This window comes from Xiphias gladius, chromosome 5 (genome assembly GCF_016859285.1).
Source record: "Xiphias gladius isolate SHS-SW01 ecotype Sanya breed wild chromosome 5, ASM1685928v1, whole genome shotgun sequence".
NCBI classification, from domain to species: domain Eukaryota; kingdom Metazoa; phylum Chordata; class Actinopteri; order Istiophoriformes; family Xiphiidae; genus Xiphias; species Xiphias gladius.
In genome coordinates, this window is record NC_053404.1 from 9,639,722 (window position 1) to 9,656,132 (window position 16,411).

General features: G+C 38.0%; 1 protein-coding gene across 3 annotated transcripts; it reads right to left on the reverse strand.

Moving 5' to 3' along the window:
* Positions 1-362: 362 nt before the first annotated feature.
* nup58 (nucleoporin 58) lies at positions 363-16,292 on the reverse strand. Of its 3 annotated transcripts, XM_040126705.1 has the most exons (14): positions 15,875-16,292; positions 15,059-15,222; positions 14,899-14,931; positions 14,525-14,803; positions 13,947-14,112; positions 12,447-12,512; positions 11,829-12,003; positions 11,266-11,345; positions 10,828-10,946; positions 10,405-10,487; positions 9,880-10,081; positions 3,403-3,486; positions 2,597-2,695; positions 363-2,082 (listed from the first exon to the last, which is right to left on the reverse strand). In XM_040126705.1, exons 1-14 carry the CDS (start codon positions 15,952-15,954, stop codon positions 1,913-1,915), a joined length of 1,800 nt encoding a protein of 599 aa, XP_039982639.1. In that variant the 5' UTR covers positions 15,955-16,292; the 3' UTR covers positions 363-1,912. The 3 variants fall into 3 exon arrangements, with proteins under 3 accessions (XP_039982639.1, XP_039982640.1, XP_039982641.1); XM_040126706.1 differs by lacking the exon at positions 2,597-2,695; XM_040126707.1 differs by lacking the exons at positions 2,597-2,695; positions 3,403-3,486.
* Positions 16,293-16,411: the final 119 nt, after the last annotated feature.

The window sequence follows — 16,411 nt, forward strand, 5'->3', positions numbered from 1 at the left end:
TGCGTTGATATGTATGTTATAATTTCGCTACATAAAGAAAATTGTACAGTTTGAACAGACACTGCAATTTTACATAGGAAGTACACACTAAATTTTGGAAATTTACTTCACAAAGGTTTTCAAAGAGTTGACTTGTTTGTGCAATTCCTAGGAAAATGTATTGGATACAGGCTATGACAATGTTGACATAGTCCATTATCCGTTATAAAAGTTGTAAAAATCAGTGCAACCATGAATATTTCTTTAACGTCAAATTTAAGTTAGAACTCTTGCAAATCAGGTGACACACATTTGGACAAACACGTAATGACCGACATCATGCTGTGTCAACACACACATTTATTGAAGTGATGCCATAAACAAGCAAAACATCATATTGAAGATTTTTTTATTAAACAGCTTTTTGAAAATACAGGTTTACACAGACTGTGATTAGAAAATAATAGTACAACTACCAGTATTTGGTATCCGGACAATTTGGAAAATGGACAATTTAAAAAAGCAGAATATCCCCCCCAACCACAAAAGAAGTCGAGCAACTATGATAGACCAGAGAGACAAATTCATACTTATGCTATAGGCACACATGCACATTCACACAATCACTGTCAGGTCACATACACTGACAAGTGCAAATTTGTTCTAGCACATGTAAAACTGAGTTGAGTACGTAGAATCTGCTTGTGAAATTCTTTTCAGATTCAGCTAACTTAACATCTAATGGTAACCATGTAATACGAAAAACACAGCTTTCCTTTCCCAAGTTCTTACAGTGCTACACAGGGCAAACAAAATGTGTCTAAAACGTACTTATTAAACAATGATAAGGATGGAGTCTAGTGAAAACAACACAGGTTATGTGGACTGGATAATGGACTATCCTGAGGTGTTAGACCCCTTTTACCCCTCCCTAATGTCTCTTAATACAATATTGACTCAATACAAATATAAAACTGTGCCTCCCCAAAACTCCACACTGGACACTCTCCTGTGCCTATAAAACTACTTAGAATCAGACAATACTCCCCCCACTGACACCTTTGGACAGAGACTCCCAACCAACTATTTCCCCATAACACTCTTTTCCCTTTACCTTATCTTACCCTTCCTTGGATGAGACTTGGTCCAAGTCATCATTTGAGAGGCCTTCAATTGCAGTTTTACGATTGATAGAGTTTGTGTAACACATTGGAACCAACTGCACTGTCCACCTCAAAGCACAAAAGCATATCTATCTTGTTAAATATTAAGACTAAAGTAATTCCTCACAGATAACTGAAATGATGTGTAATTGACCCAGTTCTGTCCGTGGCTGGCAACCCCAACAACATTGTTGTGCTACAGATCATAGTGTGCAGGCAACTTTTTGAGGCAATGCAAATGGGCAAACTCATGTATAAAATTATGCAAACACTATTTTTAACCTTTCCATACATGCCACTGTCTATTATATTGATTCAGAGTTACTGAGTATTAAGATCCATGTAATATAATTTCCTTGCTTAAATGATCTAAGAGGAACTTGTGAATGTGGGCAACTTTCTGTACCAATACTGGGTAAGGACTCGCAATATGAAATCAAACTAAAAGAAATCAAATCAATGTAGAACAGTGGACAATACAGACCAATATATGAGAGAAAGATGATGCTGGGTGGTCAATAGGATTTTATTTATCTCAGTTTTATTGAGCATATACCTCCAAAGGATTTTAAAATGGGTGATCCTGTGTTTCTGTTTGGTGGTGCGCCTAATCACTTCCCTGATAATTCCCTCAAATTTACATTTTCTTTGTTCTGTAGTTGGATAATGATTATTTTAGCGCTTATATGCTTTTGGGAAACCAGGCCTTACCCGGTACAAACCCTAAGGTGGTCAGCTGGTCGGTCAAAGGGTTCTGTCTTTCCCTGGTTCTATCTCTTGCCCCTTTTATTACCAGCTGGAGGCTTCTTGAGCTGGAGAAGGGGCCCTCCTGTGACAAAGCCTGCAGCAGGTGGATTAGACACCCCAAAGGTCAGACCGGCCGAGGGGTTGATGCCAGGATTACTGAAGTTGAAGCCTGAACTGCTGCTGCTACCAAAACCTAGAAAAGCAAGAGAATGCACAGGTCACAAAAAGAGAAAATTATGAGAAAAGTTAGAGAAAACAAAAGTAATGGAGCAAATAAATGACAAGGATGCCCAGGAAATATACAGATTCTAGCATTTTCTTAGCTGTGAATGGATTTTGTCCACCTGATGTAAAACCCCATATCCTAAAATGTCTTATGGCCAAACTGTCAGCACACTTGGGTAAGATGCCTACAACACTATAAAAGGATGATGTTGGCAAAGCCTACTTACAGAGAGGAAACCATAAAACACATTTTATATATATATATATATATATATATATATAAATAATAGTAGTAGTAGTAGTAGTAGTAGTAGTAGTATAGTATTTGCACATTGTTTTGAAGCTCAGAAATAGCTTTACATTATATATACTGGAAGCTTGTCCAGCTGCTTCTGATGTAAGCACTGAAAGACTGTAATCTTTCTAGTTGCTGTAATTTTGGGGGGTGGGGTGTGAAGGGGGTATATACAGTATATATGTACCTGCACTCAGACTGCCTCCTGTGGGCTTACTGGTGGAGGAGAAGGCAAAAGTAGACCCCCCAGTCCCCACCCCACCAAATCCTGGCCCACCACCAAAACCTGTGGGAGAAAGTGACATGAAGTAACTTTGGGCTAAGCACACAGCCTACACTAGGAACGAATACAAGCAGCAGCACCTAAGAAGTACACATAGGCAGACATTAGCAAACATATATGCAAAACAAATGCCACAAACTAATCAATACAGCACTATGCACAGCCTAACTTCTGCTAGGAGACTGTAGAACAAATGCAACCCACAGTATGCTGCATAGCAAAGCAAAGGTCAAAGGGACACCAGCTACAAGAGAACACACCAGTTTGGTGTGCGTTCAAACCACTTGTTCCCACACTGTCAAGTGGATTTGCCAGTTGACATGCAATGGTAGTTTAGCAAAATATACATATCATCATTATTTTAGGATAACATACTAATGATTTTTTTTAGCCAAATTTATCTTTACTGCGGAGAAAAATCACCCAACTTGTCACCCAGTGACTTGTGGCAAGGATTTACTCAGTTTTCTTGTGGCGTGAACGCACGTGAACGCATAAGAGGAAGAACAGAGGAAGAACAGAGAAAAAAACTGCCAAGCTGTAACTGCACCACTCTCTCAGACACATACCCACTATACTTTCATACAAAAGAACACAAATGCCTCAAACAAAAGGGCTGCTTGACATTGGATGGTAAAGTGTGTAAGGGAAGGTCAAAATAAAAGGGAATATTCATAAAAAACAAACAAAAAAAAAGTCAGAGGTAATACCTCCAAGTGTAGAAGAGCCCAAGCTAGTGCCCACTGCTGAGGCAAAGGGGTTTCCAAACCCTGCCCCCAAGGGTGCCTGGGTCCCTAAGGCACAGAGAGAGAGCAGAATCTTAACTCCTCTGAATGTGTTTTGTGTGTAGTGAATTATTTTCCTCATCTCTTTTGACAGAAAAAGCTGGTAAGAACCTTTACCATGACAAGAACACATTAGAACACATGCATTTTATGTCTTGCACTACTCACATAAAAATGACTTTTTTTTCACCTCGACAGAAAACATGCTTTTATATCAATTTTTTTTAATCCAAAATATGCAAGTTTTCAATACCTTGTTTTTAAACTTCTGAATGTATCTGTAAGAAAAACAATGTCTTCAGTAGATGGTATGAGAGTAATCTATGGCATAGTGGTTGCGTTTGTAGGAACATCAAAAGATTGCAGCAAAGTAACTACTCTATACAACCCTCACATGGTGTTTTAGAAATAATACTACAGTATAACTGCAGAATCAGGCAATGTACCATGCTTTTACAACTGCAGGGCACAAATATGTGTATATTATAAATATTGTTTTAAAAGGTTGTAAACTTTAGCGTTCCAGCTAGTCAGCAGTACAGTTATTGCTGATGACAAACTGTGGAAAAAATGCTGCTAGTTCTTTCACTCAGAAACTTGTCTTTTTTACTCTATGCAATTTTTTCTTTTATGTAAATCAAATTTCGCAAGGTGTCCAATTAGTCTGCATTGTTTAAACAACTTCAGTTGAAAAGAAACAAGGACAAACGTTTCTTTGTTTAAAAATTGATTTATTGTCAATTTAATATGCAATTCCACTTACATAAAACACAAACAATTTGATTGTTAATTGCTTACTGCTACTGCATTTGACAAGTTTCAAAATTTTAAAGATTTCTGAGAGTGAATGAACTAGCATACGCCAAAAAAATGCATCACACAATTGTTGAATATAGCTTAAAAGGCACACCATATTATATATTAAATATACTGTATCAACAGGTATTGGTTATATAAGTTTAAACACACTCATCTAGAAGTAAAAGCACTCGAGATTCAGATAAGAAATGTGAATTTGGCATCTATGGCTGCCTCTCAGTTTAAAATGGTCAAAATAAACGAAACTTAGTGATATGGTAAAGTTTACTTGTGGAACTCAATGTTGTCAAGTTTTTGGCCATCCGCCAAAAAGGATTGATTGGCCTTTGTGGTTTGTGTTTGTTTGAACACTTTTCACCAGTCTATTCTTAGATATAATCAGCCAAATTCTTTGTGGTTAATAGTCTTTTTAAAAACACAAACACTGCACCTTGGATAAATCTACATATGATTAAAGGCTACAAATACTTCACCTAAGTCTGACTTACGTGAGGTGAGGTTTAACATATTGTAAGAGATCAATATAGATTTCAGATAAACATTAGTAGCATGTCAGAATACGCCTGGACTGTTTGAATAATCAGGCCAATTTTGATGAACTGTGCTGAAGCTCAATATCAAACATTAAAAGAAAGACAGCACTGAACAATTCAGAATTATTGTTTCAGAATAACTCATTGTTGAGCTGAGCACTGTAGGCAAATTGTGGTACTAGTAAATGTGCCATCAATCAGAAAAAATAAATAAATAAAATAAAATCACATTTTAATTATTTCACTTGTTTAAAAAAAAAAAAAAAAGAAATAGGTAAATAGGATCACCCCTGCTGTTGTAATGGCATTCAAGAAAATATTGCAGTCAGCATTTTTATACTGACAGATATTGAGAAGATACCTAACATATAGGAATAAGGTGGCTAAATAGCCATTATCACCTTCAAGGTCAAAACAGCTTTGAAAAGACCAATAATTATCACATAATTATTATTATCATTATTGTGCCAAGTATGACTGTAGAAATCTGGAAGATAATATTTAAGTGTAAACTAGACTACACAAAAGTCAAAATTCTGGAAAACTTGGGAATCCAGCTAAAAGACATCTGGCTTGTTCCAAAACTGTATATTAATCCTACAAAATGTTAGAGTTGTTTAACAGAGGAGTGGAATGTCCAAAGCAGCAATTTATCAATTAACACGCAGCGGTTTCATCAAGAAAGGATAAATTAGGTTCACTGAGCACCACTGTAACTAGCAGCCATATACAGATGAGTGCTGGAGAGTGAACTAAAAAAAAAGTTATATCAGAACACTTTAAACTACAGGTTTTTGTCCTCACTCTTCTGAGCGCCAAAAATGCTGAGCTCTCATCAGAATCTACATCAAGAAACACTGTATCCTTTCATCATAACATTGGAAAATAAAACCCCACACAATTAGGAGGTGAGGACATGCAATCTGAACACCCTCACTGTCTGTTTCATTTGGCACCAATGATCTTACTGGCACTGAAGGACCAAAGTGAGCAGCAAAAGTCATTCTTCTTCTCTGAACCACCAAACAAACTAGGCTCAACAATAAACATATTCTACAGAATCAAGACACCCACCTCAGCAAAAGTCTGTATGAAGTACCAACACCTTGGACAAAATACCTGAAATTCCAACTTGTGAACAGCACTTTAAATTAAATTAAATGTAGACATTTTCATTTAACTGAACTGAATATGAAATGACCAAGCCCTGTTACACTGACAGTAGCCCTTAGGTGAAATAGCTTAAATCAAGTAACAGAGGTATGGCCTCATACAACCAAACCGACAAAACGCATTTTAGTATTGAACAGTAAGATAATGCTGACTCTTCTTGTCACTGTTCACTATTCATATTGTACACGAACCTTATAAACAGCCAACTTCAACTCTTTGTTCACAACATTTGATTTTACACAACCACACTGAGCACATGTAGTCCAGCAATAAGTGGCAAAGAACTAGGCCATTTTACAAGTTTATCAGCCTCCCTTCCACTTCAAGACCAATTATGTGAAGTAATGGAACAACAATTTGTTTAAATTTACAGTTCAGGGAATTAAATAGTTTACAGTTTGAGTCCTGAGTCTTTTGGTACCTTTCACCTTGTCCATTGAGGCACAAATCTGAACAATCTTTTGGCCTACACAATCATCCACCATACAAACAAGTATGTGGGTCAAACGAGAGTCTACCTGAAGCAAGCACCACCCAGCTGCATCATTAGTGTTGTATGTGCTGTGATACTGGCCGCTCTCTACTTTGCCATTCCAATTATGGACTAAGCTATTCACATTTAAAAAAAAAAACAAACTAGAAATACATAGGTAAATAAATATTGAAGAGACCAAGACATCCAACTTGTGATTAGGCTTTGTTCATGAATTGAGAGTCATATACTAGAGAATAATAACTATTTGGCAACAGGGCTGGGAATTTTGCTAAATATTATTGACATTAAAAAAAGAAATCATGTAACCTAGTTCCCAACTATGGGATTAACAGATTTGCAAAGCTATGAGTTAGAAATAGTTGTAGTGTTTTAAAACAGAGAAATTTTTAAGACAGCTAGCATACCCAGAGCACACAGGATTACAATAAACAAATGATCATATATCAATTTGGCTTTACATGAAATAAAAATGGAAAGCAACAGAAAAACAGGTAACAAGACAGGGTGCACTTGTAAGTGGATTTTATCTACTGTGACAACAGGTCTTGTTTATGAAGTGCTTTTTGGCTAGACTGCAACAGTGGGGCCAGCCCTATGAATGTGAATGTCCCTGACTGACTGACTGGCTGGCTGGCTGAGCGTGTAATAAAGTTACACCATTTTCAGCTGAATGCCACGTGAAAGAGTTGGAGTTTCCCCATTGGCCATTGGCCATTGCCCTTTCAAAATGAAGCGCAACCAGTTTCTATTGTATCATCAGTGAGTTGTATACAGTTTTGGCAGTGTTGCCAATTTAGTGCCTTTATCACTAGATTTAACGAATTTTCACTCACCTGTAGCAAGTTTTTCTTCACAAAAGCACCTAGCAATAAATCTAGCAACTTTTTGGACAAACCTTAGCCACTTCCCATAGAAGAGTCACCAGTATTGCCCTGCGAGCGCAAGGTCGGGCCTTCCCTCCGCAGGCATACCTCTCTTTTCGTCTCATTCAATTGACCGCACAGCAGCTACATAGATGAGATTGAGCTTCTAACTTTCCTCTGAGTTATTATTTTATAAGTAAATATAGCTGCACAGCCGTTGTTTTTAACTTATGTATGGTGTATGGTGAGTTTTTCAGACGAAGTTGTGGTTTTAAAAATCAGGATTTTAGCAGTGCAGAGCAGCAGCTTGGAAATGGCTTGGAAGTGACTGCTGCTTAAAATGTAGTCTTAATGGAAAGCGTTTCAGTCACTATTTCATACTTGTTCTGTTGTCTGAGAACAGAAACCGTAAAACATGTAAAAGAGAACAGCTTTATTGGGAATTTGGCTATATTAAATAACTGTATATATGAGCACAGAGAGCAGGAGAGAAGCAAGCAGATAAATGGTGGTCCAGCCATATACTAGGTTTTGACCTAGTCTTGTTCAGTAATCAGTAGTTAAGTAATGGATTTATAAAATATTCCCATCCCTACTCGACCCATACTTAAATTAGCTAGATGCTTATTCAGAATAGCTTCTGCATGCCCTGCTATGCCATCAAATTTATGTGAATGTTCAAATATTATTACACTGAAAAAATAACTCACATTCATTGTCTGGGTAACAATTAGTGGTTATCAGATCTGATAAGTTGAAGCACATTTGAGGATTTTTGTGAAAAGGAAGCAGGAGAAATTTTCAAATGAAACCTGACTTAGGCACAAGTTTCTGTAATTTACCATGTGAGAAAAACCATGCTGCCTTTGTAACCCCATCCAAAATATTGCTTTCAAACTTCTGAATTAAGTCTTTACTACACTTTATTTAGCTTTACAACATAAAATACACCAGAAACACACTAATATACATAGTAGCTTAGTTTAATTAATTAATCAAAAGTTGGTTGCCCTGATATGCCAGTAAAATATTTGTTTGTTTAACAAATCAGAGATGTGGCAACAACCATAATGGAAACTACCCTTCACCAAGTTATTTTAGTTGTAAAATGTTTAATAAAATTTAATGTTTGCCATTGAGTGTTGAAGTGGCTGAAACAATATGGTCTACTCAGTTATAAGATTAGTGTGTAGGCCTTATTTAAATATTTTCGGGATATACCTATCATCAAGTCCTAAAAATGTCAATTTGCCAACACACCTCTGACTCTAAGTAAGCAGTATGTGTAATCATACTGCTCAGTCTTGACCTATCTGCTTATGCTGGATATTAATACTGTAGATCTTTATTAGTTTTGATTTTACTGGGGAGAGGGTTTTACTTTAATTATTTACAGTATGGCCCAAACTGGGCCAAGATCCACATTGTAAGACTGAACAAAAGAAGCTGTATGCTTCTATGAACAGTGGCAAGACAATCTTTACATAAAATCTGTTTGAAAAAAATGTTTAGAAGTCTGTATTTTAAGTGAAGTAAGCTGATGCCATTTGGATTTTGATCAATTGGAGGTTCCCTACATTGGGAGGGGGGCCTTGAAAGTTGGACTGAAGAGAGCCGGAGCTACATTATAATAAATGTATACCTTATACACCGACTGATCGCCTAGACATTCTTTTGAAAGCAAATGTCTAATGCTCCTAACCCCACTACATAACAACCTTCACTGAGTAGGCTAATTTCAAGCATCCATTGAATAAAACAGAGTCCTAACTCAAATGAGATATAGAGGCTCTACTTATAATGTCAATATTCAAGTGAAAATAAAATAAAAAATAAAATTGAGATAGCTGGACTTTAACTATCAAATCATTTCTCCAATAATGTCAGCCTCATGTACCTACTCATGTACCTGCCCCATGTACCTGCCCTCTCTAATAGATCCTATTAGAGAGAGAGAGAGAGAGAGAGAGAGAGAGAGAGAGAGAAATTAGCTGAAGGAATGTGTTATGTCCTTGGTATTACTGAAAGTGTTTGTATGACATTCAGTGATTGCACGTAGAGGCTAGGCACCAACACTGCCCGACTCTGGTGTTAGATTCACACAGTAACCATCAATAAAATGTCGCTCTGGTATTGTAAGGTGCATTACATAAACATCCCTAACTCTTGAGCAGTTATGGACAAGATGGTTAGGCAGCACAAAGGTTTCCTGTCAGAGTTGAGCAACAGATTTCAGTTATCTTTCCCTTTCTCCCTCCTTTTTAGGCTCTTTTCTTTCAATAGAGAAAGTACAGACACAATTGCTTTGCACCAGCTAAGGCGTATTTTTATATTTTTTTTTTATCGTCCTCTCTGTCCCCTTTTTTGCCTATCCGCTCCCAAAATATCTTAATATTTAGAGATTAGTCATCCTATCCTCTCCAAAAATTCTTTTTATATTTTTTCTCCTCTCCCTCCTTCATACTCTTTAGCAAGGTGAAAAGGAGGAGAACTTTCTAGAACTTGTAGGCAGTCAGACCTGGAGTTGGCTGCTGTTGCTGGGTCAACGTGGCTGCCATAGCAACCGCTGCAGCATTTGGCACAGTGGAGAACGGGGCAGGTCCTGTTGTGACTCGTGGCGTACTCTGCCACTTCCTGTTGGATGCCCGTTTTGACTCAAAGACGTCTGTGGAGTCTTCCAGGAAGGCCCGACGATAGGAAAGGTACTGGTGCTTCAAGATCTGCATTACAAGACATGACAGAGCAAAAGATTGAAAAATAATGTAGTTATCATGTTGCCCACATATGTAAAACAAAAAACACAACTAATTTTGTTTAGTGTTACAAGTACATTACACTACACTACAATTACAACTGGTTTGCAATCTGGACAACTTGAAGAGTTTGTAGAATAACAACATATCAGATTTTACTCAAATTAAGTTGATTAATATGAATGATCAATGCCTTTGCACTCCGCCCTAAACATTAAACAAATTTTCAACCAAAGCCAAGTAAAGAATATTTAATAATTTTCAGACAAAGCTGGAGGAAAAGAACTTACGTTGACATTTTCATGAACTGACTGGAGCTGTGCAGCTTGTGCAACAAATGTCTGGTACAACTTCTGCATGGCCAGATTCAGGTCTGGAAACATAACATACCCAACAATATCGTCATCTGTGTGCACATTTGTGGCAAGCTAATGAAAAAATTAGGGGTGAGAAAAAAACAAAAAACAAATAATGATCAGCAAGAATCAGAGATCGGAAACAAAGTCATCGACAAAACCTTTATGCCTTTTCGCCCCTTTAATTTATGTTTTTTTTAATAAAGATTTTGATCTTTAAAAAAATTTGTATTTAACTTGGTTCTTAATATAACGCTGACATATTATATATTGATTAATGCCAATTTAAAACCTACAAAAGAGACATTTTACCTACTTTCCAGAGTTGCCTTAGAAGTCAGAAAAATGTCCTCTCACCCTGAGGAGTGATGTGGGAGCCACTGCTCTGTGTTGTCAGGTGGTTCTCTAGCTCTTCTATCTGCTGTCGGTACTGCTGCAACTGCACCTCAAACTGCTCTACAAGGCTACGGAAATAACTAAACGCATAAAAATTAAACATATTAGTCCAATCCAAGAAGTGATACAAGCTGACACATAGAAAACAACTGACAGACTAGTGAGGAGAGACATATTGGCTTAACAGGCAATGAAGCTGACATTAATAATAAGATGAGTATTTAGCGCTTTCTCATTGAACTCAAGTGGAATAGATCAACTTTCAACAAATTCAACAAAAGTTTTAGTTTAAAACAGAGTCGAATGTAAAAAGGCTGAGATATATAAATTAGTCTAATTGCACTACTACACAACCCCCTTTGATTTGCTTCAGGACTACTATCCTAGTAGCTCACTTACTCAGATGGAGCGGTGTTCTCGTGTTGAAGTCCAGGGGGAGTCTTTTGTGTACGCAGCGCTATGTCAGCATTTTTCAGCTCCTTAAGAAAAAGGAAACAGGAAGGTCAAATTTCTGAAAAAAAGAGGATTCCATCTCATACAAGGAGATCTCTTTCCATATTTTCAGTTCATGGGGTGTGAGTAACATATGGTTAACAAACTAGACAATTTAAGTCTTCTCATTTCAAGGCCTATTTGAAAGAACTAGATTTGCCTATAGCTATAGTTTTGGGAAAACACCACTTATATCCATCTTGGTATGCAACTGGAATTTAATTAATTCAGTCTATAATTTTTGATTGAAAATGCTGTATGTTGTGTCCATTTATAAGATCCATTGTCATGCAAGTTTGCAATTTGATGTATGCTATTGGCTGGTTGAAGTTTCAAACCATTATTGCCAAACCATTTCTGCATCCGATCTAAAAAGACTAAAAGATTCTATACAAATTTTCATTTGTGTGTAATTTATTTATATATTATATGTCACACTTGGCTTGTGTGTGCAGATGTACTGTTTTTACCTGTGCTGTCTCCAGCTTTAGTTTGTCGATAGCCAGAGCTTGGCGCTGCAGACCACTGGCACTGACAGAGAGAAGCTGTTTGAGGCTCTTGATGTCATCTTGGACTTTAGAAATGGCCTTAGATGACATCCTGCTGATGTCCTCTTGAACCTGTTTCTGGTCTTTCACAAATTTTCTATGAAAGGAAAAAGAAACACTGTTAGAAATTACTCAGACAAAAGAAAATGTTTTCCAGCGATACATTATCAGGGCACTAGTACCAAGCATTTATATTTTAATTGAATGTGAATAATTGATTTTATATGGCAATTTGCCAGCACTTGGAAATCCGCCTGGACAAATTAAGTTTTATTTTGTTTGGAGTACATTGCCAGACTCCATATAATAAGTAGAAGTCATAGCTTTATGATTCTGTGAGCTTGCTGTGTTTACAAAATATAACCCAAATCATCCATGTCTCCTTTGGAACAATAGCATTACTGATAAAAAAGGTTAACATTTACATATTTAGACAAATATGACACAGTTCTACCATGCCACGCAATGTGCACAGGTTTGTGACCCAAAAAGCAGTGAATCAAATCCTGTTACAACATTTACACATACAACAACACTTACTGGAAATTCTCGACATCCTGACAAATGACTGGAGGTAGGTTCTCATCCTTTAAAGCTTTACTGTCCCTGAGGGAGAGAAAGAGTGTTTATCATCATTACAACAAACTGAATAATTCTTGCTAATCAACTGCCTTTAGTTGCTGCTGGTTTGTGGGTCTTTCTGACTTCAGTTTTGTCTTCAGTAAGTGAAAAGCATGCTCAATTGGGTTGAGGTCAGGTGACTGACTTGGCCATTGAAGAATATTCAATTTCTTTGCCTTGAGAAGCTCCTGGGTTGCTTTCACAGTATGTTTTTTTTTTTTTTTTTTTTTTTTTTTTCACAGTATGTTTTTAGTAGTTTCACCTATCCAAACAATCTTGTTGCAGGACTGGTCAGGCTTTTTTAGATGTTTTCTGGCAGAGTCTGATCTGGCCTTTCTGTTCTTGAGCGTTACCAGTGGTTTGCACTTTATGGAAAAACCCTATGTATTTACATTCATAAAGGCATCTCTTGATTGTAGAATCTGACAATGATGCGCCTACCTCCTTGAGAGTGTTCTTGACCTGGCTAAATGTTGTAAGGGGTTTTCTTCACCAAGGAAAGAATTCTGTGATCATCCACTTTAGTAGCCTTCTGTGGTCCTCCAGGCCTTTTAGTGTTGCAGACCTTGCCAGTGCATTCCTTCTTTCTGAGAATGTACCAAATTGTTCATTTGGCCACTCCTACGTTTCTGCTATCTGTCTGATAAGTTTATTTTGTTTTTTCAACGTAATGATGGCCTCCTTCATTTGCATCGACACCTTTTTGGACTGCATATTGAGAGTTCCCATGAACTGCTACCAAATGTAAATTCTACACTTGCAATCAACTCCAGACCTTTTATCTGCTTAATTTGTAATGAAATAACGAGGGAACAGGCCACACCTGGCCATGAAACTGACTCACAGTCAACTGTACAATTACTTACAGGTGACCCACTGAACCATTTCCATTGGTGGCCATACATGCCCAAGCAATAACACTGCCTTTCACCATATTTGACAGGTGATGTTGCTCAGGTCGAGAGTGGGTCGTCCACTAACCGGAAGGTCGGTAGTTCAATCCCCTGGTCCTCCAGTCCGCATGTCGAATTGTCCTTGGGCAAGATTTTGAACCCCAAATTGCCCCTAATGGATGTGCCATTAGTATGTGTGTGATAATGCGATGCATGAATGTGTGAATGTGGCATGTAGTGTAAAGCGCTTTGAGGGGTCGATAAGAAAAGAGAAGCACAATTTAAGTGCAGTCCGTTTATCATTTTAACATTTACTTTTGAGGTTAGCAACGTCTAGTCATTTATCGACTAATCGCGCACATCCCTACTCATCGGTTATACATTTACAGTATAGGAATCCACTGAATGCCTCTCAGTTAACAGTTGTTTACACTGTTTTTACATTATAGCATGGACAGCTCTGGACAGTTCATCAAGCATTTCCATTTAATAAAGAAGAATGTGTATGTTTGTCAGCAAGACTTACTGTGCATTGACTCCAGATGATGAGTCACTCTTATTCTCGGAGGAAGTGGTGAAGTCGACTCCACCCAGGCCAATACTGGGGGCAGGGGCCACTGATACTGTTGTGGAGGTAGCTAACAGAGATCCCAATGTTAAACCACCTCCTCCAAGAGTGGTCTGACCCAAACCTACAACACCAAGTAAACACATAGGTTTTAACAATGCAACATTATTAAGATTGAGAACTACTTCTAAAATAGACCTCAGTAAAGATTGTTGAGTCAGAATCAAAACAATTGCAGTTTTAACAATTTAAAACTTTAATGTCCTCGTTGTAAATCAGAAGTCATAGCACTATGTAAAGGTAACAACCACTTTGCTTACCCACTTTGCCAAAACTACAAAAACCATTATTATTAGTTTCTCTATATCAGTGAGAACTTATCTTTGCCTTTGCATAAAATTATTTCCTTTATACAAATCATATAACATTTTGCTGTTGTATTAAGCTCTCAGAATTTTGTCTGCGCACAACTCTGTGCCAAATTCAGCTCAAACCACTTATAATGTGAGAACACACTCAGACTGTTTGCCTCTCACCTGCAGACACAGTGCTAGAGAAGAGACTCCCGCCCAGTGATGGGCCTGTTGAGGCGTTGGTGGTGTTTGTTGTGGCACCAAGACCAAGAGTGAAAGATGCGGCTGCAGGCTGCTGTGGAGCTGCTGATGTTAGGACAGAGCCAAATGTTAAACCTGTCCCAGTAGGGGCTGACGAGGATGTGGTAGCGGTGGTGGTGAGGGAGAAGGGTGTTGCTGAGGCGGTGGGCTTGTTAAAAGCCAAGCTAAAGCCGGAGGAGGCAGCTGTAGTGGCTGGGGCACCTAAGAGAAAGTATAGGTACAAATTAAGGTTATGACCAGTTTTCATCAACTTTCCAATATTTTATTTCTGTAACACCTCAGAAACACAAACATACCTAATGTAAGACCTGTAGTGGGTGCAGCAGTGCCTGAAAGGGAACAATATCACAACATAAGATAAAGTGTATGGCTGCAGTTGGCAAACATGTTAATTACATAGGACTTTATTTTGCTGCTTGCCAGTAGGTTTTTTTTGTATCTGTGTGGCATTATTACTTGAGGCAGGTGTGTTGAAAGAGAACCCTCCAGTAGGTTTCTGACCAAAGAGACTGCCTCCTAGGCCAAGAGTTGGGGTGGTGCTGGTGGTGGAGGCAGGGGTGGTGGCTGCTGTACCCAAAGCACTCCCAAAAGAGAAGCCACCAATACTTGCCACGGGTGCACTAAAAAGGGAAAAGACAGTAAATTCAGCAGATAATTACAGGTCTTCCATGATCCCAGAAGCAAGTAGCAATCTAAGGAAGGAGGAATAATCTTTCAATAGCACATTAAAACAAACGAACTTACTAATATTTCTCGATAGAAATTTGTCAATTTTAGTCAATTTATTGATAGATCATATTTATAAACGTCAAATATTGACGGAAGTGCTTGAGAGTTGAGAATTACAAATAAATAAAAACACATAGTTACTGATTTTAGGAGGACATGCCCGCCTACTTTTTACCTTATACATCATAATTGTCACGTATACCCCAAACGCTACAGATTATCAGGAAAACCTGCAGCGTGCAAGTGTTAGACCTGGTGGATCGTAATGGAAGCTGTGATACCTTGCAGTTCAGAATGTCATGTCAAATTTGCCATTGGTTGTCACCAATCTCTCTCTTTAGTTAGCTACACTGAGCAACAAAATAGTGATGCAAGTTTAGTTAGTTAATTGGCTGGTTGGGGGTATTCATAAGGTTAGGCTCAAGATAATGTAAGAGGAAACATATGTCAACGGGAAACATACTTTGAAACAACACCGCCTAATGCCAGATTAACTGGCTATGCTAACGTTAGCTAAATCGGCTATTTGAAAACATGCATTACCTTGTTACTGCCCCAAATGTGAATCCCCCACCCGTGTTGGTGGAACCAAGAGTCCCCGATCCAAAGTTAAACCCAGACATCTTATTTTAAGAGGCATACATTTATCACCAACGAGGCTCGATAGACAACCCAGCATCACAGCTAACACGCTAGTTAGCTTTGAAACATGCCCGCGTGAGGACCAAATCCGCGGTCTTATTTTATTCAAAACATAAGTCGACAAAAATGTCGCTTTTTCCAAATAAATCCGGACCTATTCAGTTGTAGTCCGCTATGTTTTTAGCCCCCTATTCGTTTGTTTTTTTTTAGCTTTTTAAAGTTGCTAAATATCGTATGATGAATTGTCGCATGGTGTTGCTTTTCCCTATTGCCCGCCTGGTATTTCCCGAACGCTATTGCATTTCAGGTAATCTTTTTTTTTTTTTTTTTTTTTTTCAACTACGTTTCCCGTCGTCCCCATCGCTGTTTTTGTATAGCTTGAACGCGTGATGCCTCACACATGCGCAGATACCAACTTTGGTACTTGCGGAAGTTTCC

Excerpts from the sequence above, each read along its gene's own strand:
- nup58 (XM_040126705.1), bottom strand. The coding sequence starts at position 15,954 with ATGTCTGGGTTTAACTTTGGATCGGGGACTCTTGGTTCCACCAACACG. Across the intron at positions 12,513-13,946 it reads TCATCTGGAGTCAATGCACA|GGACAGTAAAGCTTTAAAGG; the intron begins GTAAGTCTTGCT and ends TCTCTCCCTCAG. Across the intron at positions 2,696-3,402 it reads GGGCTCTTCTACACTTGGAG|GTTTTGGTGGTGGGCCAGGA; the intron begins GTATTACCTCTG and ends TTTCTCCCACAG.